Below are 25,899 nucleotides of genomic sequence, written 5' to 3' on the forward strand. Positions count from 1 at the left end.
AAGCTAGCCAGTAATATAAAGGTAGACTGTAAGAGTTTTTTTACATGTGTAAAGAGCAAAAGAGAGGCAAAAATGGACATTGGACTGCTGGAAAATGACGCTGGAGAGATAGTAATGGGGAACAAGGAAATGGCTGAGGAACTGAATAATTACTTCACATCAGTCTTTACAATGGAACACACAAGTAATATCCCAAAAATTCAAGAGTGTATGGAGGCAGAGCTGAGTATAGTGGTCATTACCAAGAAGAAGGTGCTAGAAAAACTGAATGGCCTGAAGGTGCATACATTACCTGGACCAGATGGACTACATCCCAGAGTTCTAAGGGAGGTAGCTGAAGAGAGAGTGGAGGTGTTAATGGTGATCTTTCAAAAATCGCTAGAAACAGGGAGTGTCACAGAGGACTGGAAATCGCTGTGACACTCCCCGTTTAAAAAGGGAGTAAGGCAAAAGACAGAAAACTACAGACTAAATAGCCTAACCTCAGTCATGGGTAAGATCCTGGAATCCATGTGAAGGATGAGATTTCTGAATACTTGGAAATGTATGGTAAAATATGGCAAATTCAGCATGGTTTCATCAAGGAAGGTCATGTCTGACAAATCTGCTCAAATTCTTTGAGGAAGTAACAAGCAGGTTAAACCAAGGACAGCCAAAGAATTTTATCTACCTGGACTTCATGAAGCACTTGACAAGGTGCAATAAAGGCCCATGGTGTCAGAGGCAAGGTGTCTGGCGGAAAGTGGGAATAAAACGATCCTTCTCAGGATGGTAGCCAGTGACAAGTATTGGGACCACAACTTTTCACTTTATACAGTAATGATCTAAATGAAAGAACTGAGGGCATTCTGGATATGCAGATAATACAAAGATGGGTAGAAGGACAGGTAGCATTGAGGAGGCGAGGAGGCTGCAGAAGGATTTGAATAGGTTAGGAGAGTGGGCAGAGAAGTGGCAGAAGGAATACATTGTGGGAAAGTGTGAGGCCATGCACTTTAGTAGGAATAATAAAGGCATGGACTATTTTCTAAATGGGGAGAAAATTCAGAAGTTTGAAGTGCAAAGAGACTGGGAATTCTAGTCCAGGATTGTCTCAAGGTAAACTTACAGGTTGAGTCAGTAGTTAGGAAGGCAGATGCAATGATGGCATTTATTTTGAGATGATTGAATATTCATAGAATCCCTACAGTGTGGAAACAGGCCATTTGTCCCAGCAAGTCCACACCAATCCTCTGAAGTGTAACCCAGACCCACCCTATATTTACCCCTGACTAATGCACCTAACGTACACTATGGGCAATTTAACATGACCAATTTACCCAACCTGTACATCTTTGGATTGTGGGAGGAAACCAGAGCACTGGAGGAAATGCATGCAGACACTGGGAGAATGTGCAAACTCACTCAGACAGTTGCCTGAGGATGGAATCGAAACCGGGTCCCTGGCACTGTGAGGCAGCAATGCTAACCACTGAGCCATTGTTTCGCCCCTACAGGCGCAAATGCAATGATGGCATTTGAGACATCTTGAATATAAAAGCAGGGATGTACTTCTAAGGCTGTATAAAGCTCTGCTCAAGCCACATTTGGAGTATTGTGCGCAGTTTTGAGCCCCATATCTTAAGAAGGATGTAATGGCCCTGGAGCGTGTTCAGAGTAGGTTCAAGAAATTGGTCCCAGGAGTGAAAAGAATGAAAACATATGAGGAACTCCGGGTTTATACTCCATAGAGTTTAGTAGGATGAGGAGGTGTCTATTTGAAACATACAGAATACTGAATGGCCTGGACAGAGTAGATGTTGGAAAGATGTTTCCTTTGGAAGGAGAGACTAGGACCCAAGGGCATAGCCTTATAGTAAAGGAAAGACCTTTTAGAATGGAGATAAGGAGAAATTTCTTCAGCCAATAAGTGTGAATCTATAGAATTAATTGTCACAGAAGGCCAGGTCATTGAGTATATTCAAGAATGAGATACATAAGTTCTTGAGTATCAAGACGATCAAGGGTTACGGGTAGAAAATGGGAGAATGGGGTTGAGCAACTTATCAGCCATGATTGAATGGTGGGGCAGACCCAATGGCTGAATGGCCTATTTTCTGCTCCTATGTCTTATGGTATTAAATAGTATTAAACAAACTAATGGGGCTAAAGGCAAATAAGTCGTCTGGCCCTGATGGCCTGCATCCAAGGATCCTGAAAGTGTAGCTATAGAGAGTTGATGCATTGCTTGTTATTTTCTAAAAATCCTTGGATGCTGGAGGTGTACCAGAGGATTGGAAATTTGCCATTGTGATACTCCTCTTCAAAAAGGGAGGCAAAAGTGGGTAACTATAGGCCAATCAGCTTAACACGCATTGTTGGAACCGTCTAGGATCAATTATTAAATAGATAATAGTAGAACAAATGAAAAATCAGAACATAATCAAGCAGAGTCAATATGTTTTCATGAAAGTGAAATTATATCTGACTAATTTGTTAACATTTTTTAAGTAAGTCTCAACCAGAGTGGATGGAGGAGAACAAGATGATGTATTGTATTTTGGCTTCCAGAAGGCATTCAACAAGGTACCTCGCAAAAGGTTAAGTCAAGAGATAAGAGTCTCTGGTTTTGGGAGTAGTATATTGACATTGATAGAAAATTGGCTTATGGCCACAAAACAGTGAGTGGGGATAAGGTTTTTTTTCAGGTTGATGACCTGTGACCAATGGGGTTTCACAGAGTGCAATGTAGGGACTGCAACTGTTTACAGTATACATTAGTGAGTTTGAGGAAGGACTATCTGACTGCAGGAAAGTTTGCTGATGACACAAAAATAGCTGGAAAGGCAGGTGGGAATAGGGATACAACAGTTTACAGAGAGATGCTTATAGAGACGGTTAAGTAAATGTGCAAAAAGTTGGCAAATGAAGCATGGTGTTCATTTTGAAAGGAAGAACAGTATTAATTAAATGAAGAAAAACTGTAAAAATCTACAACACAAGGGGACTTCGGGTACTTGTGCTTGAAATACAAAAGTAGCACACAAGTGCACCAAGTAATCAGGAAGGCTAATGGGATATTGACCCTTATTTCAAAGGATTGAAGTATAAGAGTAGGGAAGTCTTAACCAACTGTACAAGGTGCTGGTGAGACCACATCTAGATTATTGTGAACAGTTTTTGTTCCCTTATTTAAGGAAAGATATTATTTCATTGAACACAGTTTAGAGAATTTTCGTTGAATTCCTGCATGGAGAGATTGTCTTAAGATCAAAGGTTAAACAGTGGGGATTCCATTCATTGGAATTTAGAAGGAGAGGTGATCTCATTGAAACATATAGGACTCTTAAGGGGCTTGACAGGCTAAATGTTCAGAGAATGTTTCCCCTCATGGGAGAGTCCAGGACTCTAAAAGGGGTGCCTATTCAAGTCTGAGATGAAGAGGAATTTCTCCTCTGAGGGTTGAGCATCTTTGGAACTCCTTGCTACAGAGAGCTGTAGGAGCAGAGTGTACATTTAAAGCTAAAATAGATTTTTATCAGTAGAGGAATTGAGGGCTATGGGCAAAAGACAGGAAAGTGGATGTAAGGAATATCAGATTAGCCATGTCTTACTAAATATTATAGAAAATGCCAAATGGTCTACTCTTGTTCCCATTTCTTATGGCCAGCTAAATCTTACTAAAGTTCTTTGCTGCTCAGTTGATTAAGTTCTGTTTAATGTTAAGGGCAGTCATCTTCAATTCAACTCAATTTGTTCATGGTCAGTTAAGGTTGTAGTTATTTTAATCAATTTATTTGGACATGTTAAGCACATACCTGGGGCAGGTGGGACTTGAAATCAGATTTCTTGGCCTAGAAGTAGGGACACTACCTCTGCACCACAAGACCTGAGACTAGAGAGTGTTCTTGGCAGAATTGAACTGAGCATTGATAAGCAGGTTATTGCTGAGTAATTGGTGCTTGGAAAGTACTACCAATAATACCTTTCATCATTCTGCTGCTGATTGAGAGTAGACTCATCTAGTGGTAATTGACTGGATAGAGCTGGGCAACTTTCTACATTGCCTAATAGATAGGTGTACTGGAACAACTTAGCTTAGAGGTGCATGGAGTTCCAAAGCACAAGTATTCAGCATTGCAACCAGGATGTTATTGAGGCCTATCGTCTTTACTGCATCCAGTGCACTCAGTTGTTTCTTGAAATCAAATGGAGTGAATTGAACTGTCTAGAAGAGTCCTCTAGAAGAGGACACCTCTAGAAGAGTCAAAGATTAATCATTCAGTTGTAATGTAGAAAATAGATTATAGCACATGTTGCTGAAACCATTTAAATTAGTTCCTATTGATACAGTAATATTTTTTTGTGAGAAAAGAAAATAATCCTTAAGTAATTTATAGACTATCTTAACTGGGTACACCAGTGTAGTGCTTTAGGAGATTTGTTTGGCAACTTAGGGGATGTAAGAAAATCCCACCATGGTGAGACATGAATTCAACCAATCTGACAAGCTGACAATCACAAAACTTGAATGAGTGCGGATGCCTTTCTGTGAAGGGATAACATAGCCTCTACTTGGTTTGGCAAAACTCTGGTCTATTCAATATTGTGGAAATGGAATAGGAAAGCAGTCAATCGTAAATGCAATTGCTTAGACCACACAAGGATGGACAAAAATATATCCTATGAAGCAATCGAAAAGAATTGTATAGCGTATTGTTTCATAGAGTGTAACTTGTGGGTTTATCCTGCTTCAATCATCAAAATGACATTTTTGAGTTTTTAATAGCAATTATTTGCTACGTAAGTAAAGCAATACTTTATACCCTTTTGTTACAGTGAAAATATACAAAATTACCAGGAATGATTTGTTAGATATCCTAAGAGTAGCTACTAGACAAATAATGTCCTATAAAATGTTTGCATAGTAGGTTTCTGCAAAGCTGCAACAGGCCTCCTAATTTTTCAGTATGTCCATGCTGAAGAATGGTAAGGTGATCATTTGGAATAATAGAAGTCTCACTTATGGTATTTTGTTTCCCAAGGATTACTCTATACTGTTAAGATAACATTTTTTTTTATTTTTACTTAGATTGTGGTTAACAGAAAATGAGACAGAGCCATTCAGTGCAGAAAAAGTAGATATTACTGCAGAAACCATTACTTCAGTTTCTTCTGCGGAAATTCATGCTAGCTTTGAAAAAAAGGAAAGTTTGTTAAATCATGTTGCGCAAAAGGTATTATTTATTCCGTTGTTTAAATTCCTATTTTTCAGCAGGAGTAAAATTTCCTATTTACTTTCCTGAGCTATTGTCTAAAACATTATTCAGATGCTGATCTCCTGAGGTTTTTTTCATTTTTAAAAGTTTTCTTTTTTTTTGGAAATCTAATGAACATTTACCTTTTTCAGTATTTTTCCCTAATATATTAGAAATGAAAACTCTACCTCTTTTCTCCCATAGGGTGCTCTTTAAATCTCTTTGATGAAGCTTTTAACTAGTTTTATGTAGCTAGGTGTTAGATATTGCTTGTAATGTTTCTTTGAAGCCCTAAATGATGATCCACTATATTAGAGATATAATATAAATTCAAGTTGTCGATGTTGAAAAATCGTTTCTTTGAAAATAAATTCATCCTATTGAAGCACAATGTCACTTTAATCAGTTTAAAAGCATACTAATATTCAAGTTGAGGCTTAAGTTATCCATTAAAATGAAATCTCAACATTTGCATGACTGTTAGGGCTTTACAATGAACAATGTATTTTATTAAAATATCTTATTGCTTTGGGATGAAGCTTCAAACTGCGAAATAATAGATTTGAGGGAGGGTGTTCTTGAAAACAGTGCCATCTGCTGGCATTGGCATGAATAACATCCCAGTCAGACACTTAGAATCATAGAATTCCTCTAGTGTAGAAAGTGGGCATTCGGTCCATCAAATCATCACAGACCCTCCGAACAACATTCCACGCAGACCCAGCCCCCTACCCTATTGCTGTAATTCTGCATTTACCATGGCAAATCCACCCAGCCTGCACAATCCTGGACACAACGGGGTAATTTAGCATAGCCAATCCACCTAACTTGAACATCTTTGGACTGTGGAAGGAAACTGGAGCACTTGGCAGAAATTCTTGCAGTCACAGAGAGAATGTGCAAACTCCATAAAGACAGTCAGCCCAAGGCTGGAATTGTACCCGGTTCCCTGGCACTGAGGCAGCTTTGCTAACCACCATGCCACCCTATTTGCCTTTACTAACTATCCACATAAATGGAGTTTAAATGTATTATTATTTTTGAAAATATTTCTTTAACAAAAAGCCATATGTGCTAATCTTATAATTTTAAAATAATATTTGCAGAAATTTAGTTTAAAATTCTATATTCTATTAAATTACTTGTCAGCAGTGATTAGATTATTCCTCAACATATGTTTCATTTGTTTTAAAAACAGAAGACTCTCATAACCAAATTGCTTGGATGTGATGAACATCATTATGTTCTTGGTACTGGACATAGTTATTTCATAGAAAACTCATGACTGAGTTGCATTACTGTTCAATCACTTTTGCACTGACTTATATTTAATAGGATTCATTTTAGTCATGCACATTATGAACTGATGGTATTTATGATATATATTTGTAAGCATCAAAACAACAGTTTCTTATAATTTCTATGTACAACTCTGTTTCCTTGTCTTTGATCGTGTATTTTGGGCTATTGTACACTCAATTATAGAGTGGCCTTCTCTCAGCATGCCTGAGAAGTAGTGACATTTTTACATGAAAATTATTAATAAAGTTCTATTGTAATTGTAAATTGCTTTCAGACATAAGTTACTTTGACTTATTATGTTACAAAGTGATAAAGGCAGCCACTTTTACTTTTCAATTTAAACCTACCAAAACAGTCTTAACTCAGCACCTAAAATACAGGGGGAGGTGGGCGCAATCACTCCTGAAGTCTCAGAAGGTGGTCTGTGGGGCGAAGGCTTGGGATAGCATGTCCGTGGGATCAGGGCTGAGCAGGGGAGGCAGAATGTGCATCTGCCAGTCAGGACCTGGAGTGAGTGGTTTGGCATGGTGGGGTCTGCATCTACAAGGAATGGCCTGGGGTGGCAGGTCTGCAGGGTGAGGCAAGGTGGAAGTGGATTTGCAGAATGAGGTCAGGGGGTCAAGCAGGCTTTTGGAGTGAGGTGTGAGGGTGGGCATCTACTGGGAAAGGACTGGAGGTAGTGGGTTTCCTGGACAAGGCCTGTGATGTGTGAGACTGCAGTGAGGAAAGAGCTATTGGGAGGGGCCATGTAAACAGCAAACAGTTGACTTATAAAGCGAGAAATGGGAGGCTAGAAAGGGAGGGGGGGAATATTATGCCTGTAAAGTGGTGGAAGAACCCAGTGGCTATAAAAGGAACGGAGTGGAGAATCAAGTGCAGAGATTTATCAGAATGCTGAATTATTTATAGGTTTCTTTTAATTTATAAATCCAAAATGTGTTTTCTTTAAAAGACTGTAAATATAGTGACTGTGTGATAAAATCCTGTATGAAGCCCATTATATTGTTGAGAAAATTTAAGCTTTCCTTGTGAGTTGTGCCTTTACATTTAATGGAGAGTTGATATTTATTGAGGAAATTCATGAATTCCTTTCATTCTGTTTCGGAGTCCAAATACTGCATGTGTCATCACAGATGCAAAAGATAATATTACTTCATGCCTGCATCTAATCTAATGAAGGAATTAATGATAATCAAAATGTAGTCCCTGAAACTCAAAAGGTGGCCTTCGAAAAATCTCAAGAAGAGTCCTCAGAAAAAAGATTCTTTGAACCTGATTTCATTAAAGCTACATCACAACACAATTTATATTAATTTAAATGCATTATTTATGTTAAAAAGCCAAAAATAATTAACTGTTTGGTCTCCTAGGAACACACAAACAATGCTGTTACTGAAATAGATCAATGCAGATTGACCAGTTGGAACTGGAGCAATAAGCCTGTTCCTCAGACACGAAACATGACCATGGATTCAGCTCCTAAAAACTGCAGCACAACTATTTCACCTCATAAAGGAAGGAAAAGTAAATTAAACACATTTTGTGTTGGAGAGAAGCAGGTCACTGAGGATTTGTATACTTCAAGCAATGATGTAGGTTTTGATGATTCAGAAAGTCCACCCAGAAAAAAAACAGTCAAGCCACATCATGATGGACAGTCTGAAATAATGACATCAGTGGAGCAGTTAATATCTCTGGTTAAGGGATGGAAGAATAACAATATGGAGAAAGTTGGATTTTTGCCTACTGCTGGTTCTAAAGGTAAATTATTTCATAGTGTAATGACTTTCTCATCTTCTCTTGTAAAGAAATGACATTTTAGGAAACAATTGATCTCCCAGGTCAGATAAGAAATTAGTTTATTGCTAATACAAAGGAAGTTTCCATTGCATGCTCTCTATTAGAGAAATTTGACTGGTTTAACCTGAGGGCTATCACACCTCTTGTGAGAAGGCAGGGCTTTCAGAATGACCTCAGCTGATGTGGGATTTGAACCTGTACTCATTGGCATCAATCTGCTTTGGAAACCAGCAATCCAGCCAACTGACCCATTCAACATGTAAAGTTTTTAGTGTGAACTTAATTGTATGGTAATAACAATTCAATTTGGTATGTGAATCGGAATAGTCGGAAGATATCAACACCATGCTTCCCTGTCCTAACTTTTATAGCAGTTTATTATTAATTCAGTATGGATCATTGAACTACTTCATAGTCATGACTGTGAACAAAAATGTATAATAGGTTCTGATTACCAATACAGATATTCTTTGGTTGAACTTTATTTATATTAGATTCAATATTATAGAGATATTGCAAAAGTGATTAATACTGTTCTGCAGTGAATCATCTCATGAATTGAGAATGTGGCTTACAGTTTTTTATTCCATTCTTTGCTTTTTGAGAGATGTTTTGAAATTGCACATGATCATTAACAACAAGATTCATGTCAAGCTGAGATGTGAGTGGTTTGTCCATTATTGTCAGCATAATTTCATTAATAACAGAAGGTGAAGATTTGTGCACATTTTTATGGGCTGGTATATTGGTAATGTCCCATGGCTAATAATCCAGAGGCCTGGGCTATTACTTTTTGGCGTCACAGGTGTTACTCTTGTCACTTAGCAGCGGGCGGAATTTCAATTCAATTGGTAAAATCTGGAACTGAAAGCTAGTCTCATTAAACTAACACAAGACAAACAACTGTGGATGCCCGACGTCTAAAACAAACCAGTTCTGATGAAGAGTCACAAGAATCAAAACGTTAACTCTACTTTCTCCCCACATATGCTGTCAGATCTGCTGAGTTTCACCAGCAATTTCTGTTCTTGTTTCCCCTGAAACTATTATCTACTATTATACAAAAACATCTGGTTTACTAGTGTTGTTTAGTAAAGGAAATCTGCCATCCTTGCTGATCCATACCAAAAACAATATGGTTGTCCCCTTAACTGCCCTCTGAAATGGTCTAGCAAACCACTCAGTTCAAGGGCAATTCGGGATGGACAGCAAATGCTGGCCTTGCTAGCACCAGCTAAATCCCATGAAAGAATAAAACAAAGTTTAAAAAGAGTTTCTGTGCCATTATTTACATTCCAAATTGATAATTTAGATTGTGTTATGATCCCAGTTGACAGTGATACTGGACAAGCCTGGTTCCAAAGCATAACCAGTTCTAATGCACTATGAGCTGAATCTTAGAAATTGGCTGTTGTTTTTGTTGACGGAAGGTTGTTCTCATGAAGCCTGGTGTGTTTTCTTAAGCTGTTATGTCAGCTTATCTCATTGACTCAATAGCACGCCCCAATTGCACCCCGCTTGTGCAATACTAGTTCAATTCTCCCACTTGCCGTAAGTGAAAGTTCACTGCTCGGACATCCCAGGATCCCTGGTGCCAGCAGGATTTTTGAAAAACTATTGTGCACAGGGTAAAGTGCTGGTAGTCTTGAGCTACTTTGCCCTGTTTGAGAAATTTACTGCAGGCAATGCAGACAGGGGAGATTGTCACCTATCTGTGTCTAGCAGTGGAGGCCACAAAACAGACACTGCCAGCCTGGTCTGTTTTCTGGCAGAAATTTACTGCCCTAGATCAGGGCAGTCTCAATGGTCCAGGAAAACATGCAGTCATGAGGAGAATAATGTGATCTTGGATATACTGACCTCTTTTTCATTTTCTGCACTTCTTGGAAATATGGGGCATCCTCAAATTAAGGATATTCCGCCCCATCAATTGCTGGAGAAGGACTTATGCTGAGAAGGACTAGGTGCCTGTCAAGACTACCTCTGTCAGGCCTGGAAGAGGCAGAGCTTTGTGCAGCTATTCATGGCAGACCACTGTGCTATTAGGGGGATGGGATGTGAGCTATCCATTGAACATCTCCAAGTTTTGAATGAGAGTGCTCTGCCTTGATAACCAATACAGAAAATTACCTTTTCCCCCTGATATGTGTAAGATCATCTGTTCTACGAAGTATGGAAAGTGCATACAAACCAGGCCCTAATGCAGTCCTGCACAATATGTTTTAATGTCAGTGATATCATTGTCAAAGTCTAGCACCTTGGTTATAAGTTATTGATGACGCAGTTCAAGGATCTGTGATTCTGGTTCTGTCTGCAGTTAAGTTCTATGCTTTGGCTGTATGAGCAACATCATGGTGAGAAGCTCCTGTCATCTGATACTATCTGCAGTCATGGAGTTGATTGCTTGTCAAAAATGAGCTATGCCTGACCATTACAATGTCTTTTACTTTTGGGATAAGGAGGTAGTTTATCCATCTCATGAATACGGCTTAACCAGGTCCAACAGTGACAAAGAGACCACCACAGATGTTTTAACAATAAATTGCGTATATATTTACAAAAGTGCAAGAATTTTCATAATTTTTTGTCACCTGTGCCATCCATGTACTCATTTGTTTTCCCACTCAGTAAATGCACTTCTGATATCCACAGCTGGGTGGAGGGAGCCTGCTCTCTAGTTGGCTTGGAAGATTTGGATGGCCATCACTGGCAATTGTTTGCACTTACAGGTCCCAGTCTCCTGGAAGAATTTTTCTCAGATGCAGCTCACCTGCCTCTGCTAGGACCTCTGCATGCTTTGGCATTGCCGATAAGAATTGAGGTGGAGGGGGGATGCATCTCTGGAATGTCCTATGAAGAAACTTATGGAGATCCCGTGAGTGACTTCTCCCATTGGGTTCCTGCTGGTACCACCCTATTCCTGTATTGAGATAAAGAAAGGAATTGAGAATGATGGAAGTGGACAGGAGAGCTATTAGTGGTGAATCAGGAGCAAGAAAGATGGTGAGGCATGCCCAGTGAGTGAATGGGAAGAGCAATGAGGAGTGAGAAGCTGGGACGATGAGATGGGTGAAAGCAATTGAGTGGACACAGTGCATGCAATAGTGAGAGTTGTATTTAACAAGCCTTGGTGAGAGGCATGTGCAGTGGCAGAGTTAATGGAGGCCCTGTGATTGTGAGGTAATAGTGAAAAGATAGCTGCATTTAACCTTGCAGTGTAGCTACACAATTGATGAGGTGAAGATGAAAGATTGTATGATTAGGTTGTTGTGAGCCATGGAAGGACTGGGCACCCCTATCTTGCTGGAAAAAAAACACTTTGACTGAAAATGGGGATATTCAGCTTCCTGTCTCTTTGTTCTCAAAGACCTGCTTCAACGTCAGAAAGGGAACCAAACAGAGAATGTTTCCATTCAGAGAAAACATTGCTTGTTTCCCCTTTAACTGAATTTTTGCTGTGTTCTGAACTACCAATCAAGAAACACAGGTTGACCCAACCCCACTGAAAATAATTTCCTATTTATGCTTTGCCTCTTAGCTTATTGAATGAGCTGCCAGAGGAAGTGGTGGAGGCTGGTACAATTGCAACATTTAAGAGGCATTTGGATGAGTATATGCATAGGAATGGTTTGGAGGGATATAGGCCGGGTGCTGGCAGATGGGACTAGATTGGGTTGGGATGTCTGGTCGGCATGGACAGGTTGGACCAAAGGGTCTGTTTCCATGCTGTACATCTCTACGACTCTTATCATAACCTGAGAACTTGTGGGTATTTCTTGGAAACTGGTAGTGACATATGAAACTCTCTAATTAACCCTCTTTTAGAATAATCTCCAATCACTTTAGCCTTACTAGGACTTCACGTTAAAGAAAATATAAGCTTTTCCCATCTTGGCACACAATTCTTAGTGAAACTTACATGCTCATTATCAACTTCAGTATTCATGACCATGATGCTAATGTTTTCACATTTCTCGGACTCATCATTGTCAAGTTTCCGCCCAATATAAGACGGAAACATTTTGGTGGCCCAATTCCAGTTTTTTTCTCAGTTTTCAAGAAGGAGTTAGATATAACTCTTGGAGCAAAAGGGATCAAAGGATGTTGAGAGAAATTGAGAACAGGTACTGAATTGGATGATCAACCTTGATCATATTAAATGACTGAGTCTACTCAAAGGGCCGAATGTCCTACTCTTGCTCCAATTATCTGTGTTTCTATATTATAGCTATGAATAGTCATGATCGAGGCTCCAACTTTCTATATGGGTAACTTCTCTCACCTTTAGCACCTGGCATATGTTGAAAGTACTTGCAGGTTGATAAATGAATCAGTTTGACTGTATGATTAACATATTTTCCCTTGTAAATCCTTTGGTCAGACTCAAACCAAGAGCTTCTGGCTAAGAATTGGAGGTGCTATCTACTGAATCACAAAACTGTCAATCCAATGCAAAACTTTCATTTAATATTTATGACATGCCCCAGAAAGACCTTCATGATCTGTCTGTAAGCATTCTTCAATGGAACAAGTTTTTTGCAGTTTCCTGCAAATAATCTAACCTTCTATAGTATCTGCATTTGGCAACAATTTCTATTTAAACTAACCTTTTAGCATCTTCAATACAAGCCTATATTTTCTGTGGAAATACATAAAAAATGGCTGTAATAGCGTCTAGTAGAAAAAGTAATAGAAAAACTAGTATTTCAAAAGAGTAAATTTAATTGCAGGCTTGAAATTCATCTGCATACTTTATAACTTACATCTACAGAAGAAAGACCTCAAGATAAATAAAGACTCTGCTATGGTGAACTACTTAGGATTAAAAATAATTCATTGGGAAAATTATGATTTCTTCAAGTTCATTTCCATTCAGAAGATTAAATGAGTGTCATGCATAAAAATCATAAAATCCACAAACTATAAATGTACAATCGGCTAAAGCCATTCATTTTTGTATTGAAAATACTCTCTTTTGGTGTACAGAATTTATTGTTCTATGTGATTTATATTTATATAAACAAAAAGTACAGTTCTAATGATATTAAAGGTAGTGTTATGATAGTATAGAAATTGTATACATTTAGTAACAAAATATTGTTTAAGTTAGTATTTGCATGCCCAAAGCAATTTTGACTGTCATATTTGCACCATTTTTGTGCTTTTTTATTGTTCCCGTGATGGGTCTCCATATATAGGTGTTTCGGAACTCCTCTTCTTGATCCTAATTTTTCACATTCACACTGACCCCAGACCATTTCTTCCCTTCTGTGGGCATTCCAACTTACTGTGGCAATCTTAGTTAACTGTATGCATCTGTTCTGCCATCCTATCTCGAAGCAAGTGCTTTAAAATGATATGGGACATCCCAGATCCACCTAACTTTGGAAAGTGTACAGCAGCATGAACTCCGTCTTTCAGTCCAAAACATTAACTCATTAAAGGTACTGAAGTTTTCTTTGCAACCAATGTCATGGGTCTTTGGAATGGTTCTGTCAAGGGAAACATAATATTACTTCCTATACATTTAAAAAATAAACTAGAACATCATTCTACGTTTTGCTGTGAGGATTTTCCTCTGCTGCCTTTGTATGTTGAAATCATGCCAACATTGAATAGCTGTACACTCAATTATCAGTAATTTCCTGATATTCACAATGTGACAATTGACATAGCAGATGTTGAAATAGCAATTTATAATAGTAAATGTGTTGTTTCCTATGCATGATTTATAACATATGGATTTTTTTTTGATTGTAGGAAAACGATTCAGTAAGACAATGGATCATAATGATTTTGATTGTTGGCCACGGGACTCTGGATTTATCATAAAAGTACACCATCCTCTCCTCCTGGGAAACGATGGATACTCTGTGTTTTACACAGATAGTGTGCTATACTTGAAACACTCTACTGACATAGGTACTTTATGACTCTCACATTCTGAACAGAAAATTAACAGTTTTGATTTAGAACGTAGAAAAGTATAGCACAGAACAGGCCCTCGGCCCACAATGTTGTGCCAAGGATTAATCCTAATCTAAAGTTAAATAACCTAACCTATGCACCCCTCAATTCACTGCTGTCCATGTGCATGTCCAGCAGTCGCTTAAATGTCCCTAATGACTCTGCTTCTACCACAACCGCTGGCAACACATTCCATGTATTTACAACTCTGCGTAAGTAACCTACCTCTGATGTCTCCACTATATCTTCCTCCTAACACCGTAAAACTATGACCCTTCATGGCAGTCAATCCTGCCCTGGGGAAAAGCCTCTGGCTATTGACTCTATCCATGCCTCTCACTACCTTGTACATCTTTATCAAGTCACCTCTCTTCCTCCTTTTCTCCAGAGAGAAAAGTGCGAGCTTAGTCAACCTCTCTTCATAAGACAAGCCCTCCAGTCCAGGCTGCAATCCGGTAAACCTTCTTTGCACCCTCTCCAAAGCCGTTGCATCTTCCTATAATAGGGCGACCAGAACTGGACACAATATTCCGACTGTGGTCTCACCAGTATTTTGTAGAGCTGCAGCAAAACCTTGCAGCTCTTAAACTCAATCCCTCTGTTAATGAAAGCCAAAATACCTTATGCTTTCTTAACAACCCTATCCACTTTTAGGGTGGCAACTTTGAGGGATCTATGCACTTGAACACCAAGATCCCGCTGTTCCACCACACTGCCAAGAATCCTGTCTTTAATCTTATATTCAGCATTCAAGTTTGACCTTCCAAAATGCATCACTTGGCATTTATCCAGGTTGAACTCTATCTGTCATTTTTCAGCCGAGCTCCACAGCCCGTCAATGTTGCACTGCAGCCTACAACAGCCCTCGATACTATCAAAGGTACCTCCAACCTTTGTGTCATCGGCAAATGTACTAACCCTCAACCTCCTCATCCAAGTCATTTATAAAAACTACAAAGAGCAGAGGCCCAAGAACAGAGCCCTGTGGGACACCATTCGCTACTGACCTCCAGGCAGCACACTTTCCATCTACAAACACTCTCTGCCTTCTCTCAGGAGAAGAAAGTGAGGACTGCATATGCTGGAGCACAGAGTCGGGAGTGTAGTGCTTTTCCAGCACTACACTCTCAACTCTGCCTTCTGTCAGCCAACCAATTCTGAAACCAGAGACTTTATGAATGAGCCTACCATGTTGAACCTTATCAAATGCCTTGCTGAAGTCCATATACACCACATCCACTGCCCGTCCTTCGTCAACCTATCTCAAAGAACTCAATAGGATTTGTGAGGCATGACCTGCCCCTCACAAATTCTGGATTAGTAGTGCTGGAAGAGCACAGCTGTTCAGGCAGCATCCAAGGAGCTTTGAAATTGACGTTTCGGGCAAAAGCCCTGCTTTATTCCTGATGAAGGGCTTTTGCCCGAAACGTCAATTTCGAAGCTCCTTGGGTGCTGCCTGAACTGCTGTGCTTTTCCAGCACCACTAATCCAGAATCTGGTTTCCAGCATCTGCAGTCATTGTTTTTACCTGCCCCTCACAAACCCATGCTGACTGCTTTTAACCACGCTATGCTGTTCCAAATAGTCATAAATCCTATCCGTCAGAATTGTTTCCAAACCTTGCTGACCACAGACGTAAGACTGACTGATTAGTAATTCCCAGGGATTTTCCTATTACCCATCTTGAAAAGTGAAACAACATTCACCTTCCTCCAATCCTCCGATACGACTCCCGTGGAGATTGAGGAAGCAAAGATCTTCACCAGCGGCTTAGCAACCTCCTTTCTCACTTCCCAGAGCAACCTAGGATAAATCTGGTCTGGCCCTGGAGACTTATCAATTTTAATGTTTGCCAAAATTTCCAACTTCCTTGATCTGTTAAAGCCTGTTTCCCGGCTCCTCTGTTCTCGTCATCCAAGGCTCCTTAATCTTACCTCTTCTTGTTTGTCTCAGAGGAACAAATTTATGCATCACACATACAAGAACTGCTCTTTAAACAGTGAAGAAGGCTTTTGGCACACTGGCCTTCATCAGTCAGGACACTGAGTAGAGTTATGTTGCAGTTGTACAGGACGTTGGTGAGGTTGCACTTGGAGTATGGTGTTCAGATTTGGTCACCTTGTTATAGGTAAAAACAATGACTGCAGATGCTGGAAACCAGAGTCTAGATTAGAGTGGTCACCTTGTTATAGGAAGAAAGTTATTAAATGGAAAGAGTGCAGAAGAAATTTACAAGAATGTTGCCAGGACTCAGTGATCTGAGTTATAGTGAGAGGTTGGACAAGCTAGGACTGTTTTCTTTACAGCATAGGAGACTGAGGGGAGTTCTTATAGAAATGTATAAGATCATGAGAGATATGGACAGGGTGAATGCATTCTGTCTTTTTCCCAGAGTTGAGGAATTGAGGACTAGAAGGCATCAGTTTAAGGTTAGAGGGGAAAGAATAAAAGGGAACCTGGCAGGCAAAGTTTTTACACAGAGGGTGGTTTGCATATGGAATGAGCTGCCACCAGAAGTGGTTGAAGCAGGTACATGAACAACATTTGAAAGGCATTTGGACAAATACATGGATAGGAAAGGTTGAGAAGGATATGGGCCAAGTGCAGGGAAATGGGGATAGCATGGATGAACATTTTGATTGGAATGGACCAGTTTGGGCTGAAGGGCCTGTCTCCGTGCTGTAGGACTCTATGGTTCTGTGACAGGTTAGGCCACATTTGGAACATCGCACTGTGTTCAATTCTGGTCTCCTTGCTACGAGAAAAATGTTGTAAAACTTGAAAGGGCTCTGAAAAGATTTACAAAGATGTTGCCAGGGTTGGAGGGTTTGAGGGATACAAAGAAACTGAATAGGCTGTAGTTACTTTCCCTGCAGCGTCGGAGACCGACAGGGTGACCTCATAGAGTTTATAAAATCAAGAGGGGCATGGATAGAGTAAATAGTCAAGGTCTTTTCCCCTGGTTAGGGAGACCAAAACTATACAGCATAGGTTTAAGATGAGAGAAGAAAGATTTAAAATGGACCTAAAGGACAACGTTTTTACGCAGAGGGTGGTGTATGTATAGAATGAACTTCCAGAGAAAATGATAGAGTGTTGTACAATTATAACATTTAAAAGGCATCTGGATGGGTATAGGAATAGTAAGGATTTTAAGAGAAATAGGCCAAATGCTGACAAATGGGATTAGATTAATTTAGGATATCTGATGGCACAGACGAGTTGGACGGAAGGGTAATGTATTCTGTAATGTATATCTCTATTACTGTACGACATCACCTTATAATTCAAATAGCATGTAAGTAAGTCAAGAGATAAAGCTTTACTTATAGGATTTCATCAAGCAATCCTCTAACTTGTTACAGACAAGGGCTATCAAGACTATGATTAAACAGTGTTCTCATTATAAAACAGCGTATCTTCTAACCTAGAATGAATATAGACATGAAAGATCTGATGGTGAAAATAAAATAAAACAGAATGGTAACTAGTCACATTGCCACGGATTACACAAAGTCAGCTGTAATATTTGTCGACTTTTTTCTGAATGGCTCTGAAAATGCTACTTAAAAAAAAACTTTTGCTTTTGAGGAAAAAAAACTAAACAATGGGATTGTCTTAATTATCTTTCCTTTTTTCTTTTTTAAAGTTCTAGCAAGATAGATAAATGATTACATTTATAAGTATTGAACAGAAGGTGAAGAGATTTAATGGAATGCGATAACACTGCTCCTTGAACAAGATTATGTTGTCCTTTGTTTTTTTCAAAAAGAGTTGTAAAAGGCAGAGGTTTCGATCTGTCTGGGTTAGGCCACTTTGATTATGGCTAACAGATACTGCCTAAGGCAACAATCAAGGAAAAGGGCTTCTGTTTTTTTTAAAAAAACACTTGTACAATGAAAGGGGAATGGCCAGTTCACCCAGTTCAGGTTTTTAATCCTGGTTTGGTTTGGTTTTAGCAAGCAGTCTGTTCAAAGCTGCTGGTCAAAGAAAGCTACAGTAAAAAGAGGTTCCATGCTTCAACAGAGGTCTTGCTTGAACTTTCTCTCTGAATCCTCTCCTACCTGTGTTTGAATTTACCTTTTGCTAAGGGGTGTATTTATGGGATGTTGTAGGGATTGAAACAGCTTTGTTAAGTTACGATGTTGTGTTGGTTGGGTTTTCAAATAAGTTATTCTAAATTCTGTTTTCTTTTGTTCATGTATCATTCAGTGGTGTGTAAATAAATTCTATTTTACTTGTAGCCAAGTGGTTTGACCAGCTGCATCACTCCTGGAATATCCACTTTACATCTGCTTAAAATGACTAAAAAAGTTAGGGTCTGGGCTACCTTCTTAAAATGTTTTGAGGGGATCTGGCCTGGTCCATAACAAGAATCATAGAATCTCTACAGTGTGGCAACAGGCCATTTGGCCCTTAGAGTCTGCACCGACTCTCCAAAGAGCATACCACCCAGACCCACCTCCACTACCTTATGCCTTTAACTCTGCATTTCTCATGGCTAATCCACCTAGGCTCTATGGGCAATTTAGCATGGCTAATCCACCTAACCTGCACATCTTTTGACTTTGGGAGGAAACCCACGCAGATATGGGGAGAATATGCAAACTCCATACAGACAGTTGCCTGAGGGTGGAATGAAACCCGAGTCCCTGGCGCTGTGAGGTGGCAGTGCTAACCAATGAGCCACTGTACTGTCCGGTATTAATTATAGAGGTGTTTAAAATCACAAAGGGTTTTGATCAGAGCAAATAAAGAAAAGCTGTTTCCAGTAGCAGAAAGGTCAGTAACAAGAATACAATTTTAAGATACTTGGCAAGACTAAGGTGAGATGAAGAGATTAATTATACAGAGTGAGTTGTGATTATGTTTTCTGCTGTTTAAAAGCTGAGAGTAGATTTGACAAGAACTTTCAAAAGATAATTGGATAAATAGCTGAAAGGGAAAAACCTTCAGTGCCACAGGAAAGCCCACAGTTGCCATTTTAAAAGAGCTGAGATAGTCAGCCTCCTTTTGTGCTGCTGTGTAGGCACAGGAACAAAAAGAATTTTGATAAAGGGATTTTAAGTTGATCAGATCTATGAACAAAAGTTTATTAATATGTTAATATGGTTCAAAGCAATAGAGTCATAGAGCTATACAACATGGAAACAGACCCTTTGCTCTAACTTGTCCATGCTGACCAGATATCCTACAACAATCCATTCCCAATCATCAGCATTTGGCCTCTATCCCTCTTAAACTCTTCATATTCACGTACTCAATCTGATGTCTTTTAAATGTTGTATTTGTACCAGCCTCCACCACTTCCTCTGGTTGCTCATTCCATACATGCCCCACCCTCCACACAAAAATGTTGCTCCTTGGGTCCCTTTCAAACCTTTCCCCCTTCACCCTAAACCTATGCTCTCTAGTTCTGGACTGTCCAACCCAGGGAAAAGACCTGGGCTATTCACCCCCTTGTGATTTTATAAACCTCTGGAAGGTCACCTCTCAGCTTCCGATGCTCCAGGGAAAGTAGCCCCAGCCTATTCAGCCTCTCCCTATGGCTAAAACCCTCCAACTCTGGCAATGTCTTTATAAATCTTATCATAATCAGTTTCACAACATCTTTCCAGGGAGACCAGAACTGAACGCAAAATTTCAAAAGTGGCCTAACCAATGTCCTGCAACATGACCTCCTAACTCCTATACTCACTGACCAATAAAGGAAAGCATACCAAACACCACTTCACTATCCTGTCTACCTGTGGCTCCATTTATGAACCTGCACTCCAAGGTCTCTCCGTTCAGCAACACTCCCTAGGACCTAACCATTAAGTGTATGTCCTGCCCTGATTTGCCTTTCCATAATGCAGAATTTCACATTTATCTAATTTAAATTCCATCTGCCACTCCTCAGCTCATTGGCCCATTTGATCAAGGTCCCACTGTACTCTGAGTTGACCTTCTTCACTGTCCACTACACCACCAATTTTGGTGTCATTTGCAAACTTACTAACCATAACTCCTATGTTCACATCCAAATCATTCCTATAAATGACAGCACCGATCCTTCTGGCACTCCACTAGTCACAGGCCTCCTGTCTGAAAAGCAACTCTCCACCACCACCTTTTGTCTCCGACCTTCGAGTCAGTTCTGTATCCAAATGACTAGTTCACACTGAATTCCACGTGATCTAACCTGATCTAGTCTACCATGTGGAATCTTATTAAATGTCTTATTGAAGTCCATATAGTTCATGTCCACTGCTCTGCCTTCAAATGTTCAATAAACTTAGTGAAACACAATTTTCCATGCACAAAGCTATGTTGACTATCCATAGTCACTCCTTGTCTTTCCAGTGTAAATCCAGTCCCTCCAACAACTTGCCCACCACTGATATCAGGCTCCCCAGTCTATAGCTCCTGTCTTTTCCTTACCACATTTCTTAAACAGTGGCACCATGTTAGCCAACCTCCAGTCTTCTGGCCTCACCTGTGGCTACTGATGACAAATATCTCAGCAAGAGGCCCAGCTTCCCTAGCTTCCCACAGAGTTCTAGGGTATACCTGATCAGGCTCCAGGGATTTATCCACCTTTATGCATTTTAAGACATTCAGCAACTCCTCCTCTGTAATATGGACATTTTTCAAAATGTTGCTATTTATTTCCTCAAGTTCTCCAGCTTCCATATTCTTCTCCACCAGAAACACTGAGGCAAAATACTCATTTAGTATCTTCCTCATCTCCTGCGATTCCACACATAGGTGGCCTTGCTAATCTTTAAGGGGCCCTATTCCCTCCTTAGTTACTCTTTTATCCTTAACCCTGTTTGCCAAAGCTATCTCATGTCCCTTTTATGCCCTCCTGATTTCCCTTTTAAGTATACTTCTGCTGCCTTTATAATCTTCTAGGGATTCCCTCAATTTTTGCTGTTTATACCTGACATATGCTTCCTTCCTTGTGACCAAAACCTCTCTATAGTCATCCAGCATTTCCTACACTATCAGCCTTGCCCTTTACCCTAACAGGAAAATACCGTCTCTGGACTCTCATTATCTCATTTTTGAAGGCTTCCCATTTTCCAGCCATTCCTTTACTTGAAAATACCTGTCCCCAATCAATTTTGAAAGTTGTTGCCGAATATATCAAAATTGACTTCCCTCCAATTTAGAAATTTAACTTTCAGACCTGGTCTATTCTTTTCCATCACTATGTTAAAACTAACAGAATTATGATTACTTGCCCGAAGTGCTCCCCCACTGGCATCTCAGTTATTTGTCCTGCCTTATTTCCTGAGAGTAGGTCAGGTTTTGCTCCTTCTTTAGTAGGTACATTCACATACTGAACTTGAAAATGTTCTTGTACAGACTTAACAAACTCCTCTCCATCTAAACCCTTAACACTATGGCAGTCCCAGTCTACGTTTGGAAAGTTAAAATCCCCTACCATCACCATTCACTATTATTCTTACAGATAACTGAGATCTCCTTAAAACTTTGCTTCACAATTTCCCTCTGACTTTTGGGGGGTCTATAATACAATCCCAATAAGGTGATCATTCCTTTCTTATTTTCCGTTCCACCCAAATAACTTCCCTGGATGTATTTCCGGCAATATCCTCCCTCAGTACAGCTGTAATGCTATCCCTTATCAAAAACGCCACTCCCCTTCCTCTCTTTCCTTCCTTCCTATTCTTCCTCCAGCATTTGTATCTTGGAACATTAAGCTGCAGTCCTGTCCATCCCTGAGCCACGTCTCTGTAATTGTTATGATATCCCAGTCTCATGTTCCCAACCATGTCCTGAATAATTAGAATTATTGAGCATTTCACATATGAATGGCTATGGAGCATGCCTTACGTTGTTACCACAATGTTCTTTTAACCACAGTCTTGTAAAATAAATCATACGCTACACTAATTTGAAATACTTATTTGCAAATTATTACCTATTTCCATATTTTCCAACAGTTGATGCCGCACAATATGGTTACTCAGATAACAGTCATGTCGCAGGTATTTATTATTTATTCCAAAGGAAAATATTTATTTGTTTTGCAAAAAGTGATTTTTTTGTTCTTTGTTTAAAGTACTGTATTTGCTTATCTTTATTTTCCAAAAAACGAAATTTTCTCCTCAACCCCTGATTTATCAAAGTCATATAAAGACTGTAGTTGAGAGGCAATATCTGAATCCTTCTGAAAGACCTAGGTCAATGTTGTTTTGGGCTGGGAATTATAGTTAACCTGAGAGTGACTTTCTTTCCAAGTTGCCATTCCCTCAAGTGGAGGGCGTACTGTCTCTCCTCAGACCAGACAAGACTGCAGATAGGGCTGGGAACGTAATGGAGCAAATTACAATTTGAAGTTGCATTGGTGTGATGTCAAAGTTATTTATAATATAAAATGCTATATAAAATAAAAGAAGTTTGACATGGAAGACATGAGTAATATCCCAATAATTAAGGAGAGTCAAGGGCAGAGTTGAGTATGGTGGCCATTACAAAGGAGAAAGTACTTGATAAGCTAAAAGTTCTAAAAATTGATAACTCTCCTGGCACTGTTGGGCTACATCCTAGAGTTCTGAGGGCGGTGGCTGAAGAAATAGCAGAGGCATTGGCTGTAATCTTTCAAAAATCACTGGAGTCAGGGAAAGTCCCAGATGATTGAAAAATCACTGTTATAACCCCCTTGTTCAAGAAAGGATCAAGAGAAAAGATGAAAAATTATAGGCCAGTTAGCCTAACCTTGGTTGGAGGTAAAATTCTAGAATCCATCGTTAAGGATGAGATTTCTAAATTCTTGGAAGTGCAGTGTTGAATTAGAACAAGTCAGCATGGATTTTGTAAGGGGAGGTTGTGTCTGACAAACCTGTTAGAATTATTTGAAGAGGTAACAAGTAGGTTAGACTAGGGAAACCCAGTGGATGCGATTAGATTAGATTACTTACAGTGTGGAAACAGGCCCTTCGGCCCAACAAGTCCACATTGACCCGCCGAAGCGCAACCCACCCAGACCCATTCTCCTACATTTACCCCTGCACCTAACACTACCCCTGACCTGCACATTTTTGGACCGTGGGAGGAAACCGGAGCACCCGGAGGAAACCCACGCAGACATGGGGAGAATGTGCAAACTCCACACAGCCAGTCACCTGAGGCGGGAATTGAACCCGGGTCTCTGGCGCTGTGAGGCAACAGTGCTAACCACTGTGCCACCCACCTACCTAGTTATCTACCTAGACTTCCAAAAAGCCTTTGATAAGAGTCGTAGAGATGTACAGCATGGAAACAGACCCTTTGGTCCAACCTGTCCATGCCGACCAGACATCCCAACCCAATCTAGTCCCACCTGCCAGCACCTGGCCTATATCCCTCCGAACCATTCCTATGCATATACTCATCCAAATGCCTCTTAAATGTTGCAATTGTACCAGCCTCCACCACTTCCTCTGGCAGCTCATTCCATACACGTACCACCCTCTGTGTGAAAAAGTTGCCCTGTAGGTCTCTTTTATATCTTTCCCCTCTCATCCTAAACCTATGCCCTCTCGTTCTGGACTCCCTGACCCCAGGGAAAAGACTTTGCCTATTTACCCTATCCATGCCCCTCATAATTTTGTAAACCTCTATAAGGTCACCCCTTAGCCTCTGACGCTCCAAGGAAAACAGCCTCAGCCTGTTCAGCCTCTCCCTATAGCTCAAATCCTCCAACCCTGGCAACATCCTTGTAAATCTTTCCTGAACCCTTTCAAGTTTCACAACATCTTTCCGATAGGAAGGAGACTAGAATTGCACACAATATTCCAACAGTGGCCTAACCAATGTCCTGTACGGCCGTAACATGACCTTCTAACTCCTGTATTCAATACTCTGCTCAATAAAGGAAAGCATACCAAACGCCTTCTTCACTATCCAACTACCTGCGATTCCACTTTCAAGGAGCTATGAACCTGCACTCTTTGTTCAGCAACACTTCGTAGGACCATACCATTACCTCTCAGGAGGCTGCTGAGTAAGGTGAGGGCCCATGGTGTTCGAGGTGAGCTACTGGCATGGATTGAGGATTGGCTGTCTGACAGAAGGCAGAGAGTTGGGATAAAAGATTCTTTTTCAGAATGACAGATGGTGACAAGTGGTGTCCCGCAGGGTTCAGTATTAGGGCCGCAGCTGTTCACTTTATATATAAATAATCTGGGTGAAGAGGCTGGGAGCATTCTGGTGAAGTTTGCCGATGATATGAAGTTAGGTGGACAGGCAGGTGGTTCTGAGGAGATGGGGAGGCTGCAGAAATATGTAGACAGTTTAGGAGAATTCAATGTGAGCAAATGTGAGGTCTTGCACTTAGGAAAAAAGAACACAGGCATGGACTTATAAATGGTGAGAAAATTCATAAAGCCAAAGTACAAAGGGATCTGGGAGGTGCTAGTACAGGATTCTCTAAAGGTTGACATGCCAGTTGAGTCTATGGTTAAGAAAGCAAATATAATGTTGTCATTTATCTCAAGAGGATTGGAATATAAAAGCAGTTATGTGCTACTTAGACTTTATAAAGGTCTGGTTAGGCTCCATTTTGAATACTGTGTCCAGTTTTGGGTCCCACACCTCAGGAGGGACATATTGGCACTTGAGTGTGTCCAATGGCAATTCACATGGATGATCCCTGGAATGGTAGGCCTAACATATGATGAACAGCTGAGGATCCTGGGATGGTATTCATTAGAGTTTAGAAATTTGAGGGGAGATCTAATAGAAATTTACAAGATAATGTATGACTTAGAAACGGTGGATGCTGGGAAATTGTTTCCGTTAGGCGGGGATACTGGGACTCGTGGGCACAGCCTTAGAATTAGAGGGGGTCAATTTAGAATAGAAATAAGGAGACATTTCTTCAGCCAGAGAGTGGTGGGCCTGTGGAATTCATTGCCACAGAGCACAGTGGAGGCTGGGACGTTAAATATCTTCAAGGCAGAGATTGATAAATTCTTAATCTTACAAGGAATTAAGGGATATGGGGAGAGTGCGGGTAAGTGGCATTGAAATGCCCATCAGCCATGATTGAATGATGGAGTGGACTCGATGAGCCGAATGGCCTTACTTCCACTCCTATTTTCTACGGTTTTGTGGTCTTATGATATTAGATCATTCTAACCAGGTAACTAATTTCAGTCACTGAATTTAGACTTTTTTTTTATTTGTTCAAAACTTTATAGGTTTAGCATCTCTCACTTTTAACTTATCACATGAAGAAATATTTTATGCCAGGGAATGTAATCATTTTTTGACTGGAATCATCCTGGACTCATATACTTTGAAGGATCCTCAACAAATAACATGGGAAATACTGCAGCTTGTAAACATTCTTTGGGTATGATGTATTAGTATTATTTTAGCACTTGTCATTCTTATGTTTATGCTTTATTAATAAAATTAAAATTTATCACACAAGAATTGAAGATAATGCAGTGTGGCAGGATATTATGCGTGTGCCGTCTAAGTTTTGAAATTAATAGTATACAAGTCCCTGCTGGGCTCTACTTTCTCACCGGTTATTTCTCTCATCCCTAATATACTAGGAAAACTTTGGATTTTCCTTACTGATACTGTCAAG

At 40.0% G+C, this 25,899-nt stretch overlaps 1 protein-coding gene across 1 annotated transcript in view; it reads left to right on the forward strand.

The window, feature by feature from the left end:
* LOC122558742 (BTB/POZ domain-containing protein KCTD19-like) overlaps window positions 1–25,899 on the forward strand; it is a 121,283-nt gene that overhangs the window by 85,124 nt on the left and 10,260 nt on the right. Inside the window, exons 11-15 of the mRNA XM_043707534.1 lie at window positions 5,072–5,216; window positions 7,910–8,300; window positions 14,100–14,261; window positions 22,262–22,306; window positions 25,502–25,656. Coding sequence (XP_043563469.1) covers window positions 5,072–5,216; window positions 7,910–8,300; window positions 14,100–14,261; window positions 22,262–22,306; window positions 25,502–25,656 — 898 coding nt within the window. The remainder of the gene's footprint in view (window positions 1–5,071; window positions 5,217–7,909; window positions 8,301–14,099; window positions 14,262–22,261; window positions 22,307–25,501; window positions 25,657–25,899) is intronic.

This window comes from Chiloscyllium plagiosum, chromosome 17 (assembly GCF_004010195.1).
Source record: "Chiloscyllium plagiosum isolate BGI_BamShark_2017 chromosome 17, ASM401019v2, whole genome shotgun sequence".
Taxonomy (NCBI): Eukaryota; Metazoa; Chordata; class Chondrichthyes; order Orectolobiformes; family Hemiscylliidae; genus Chiloscyllium; species Chiloscyllium plagiosum.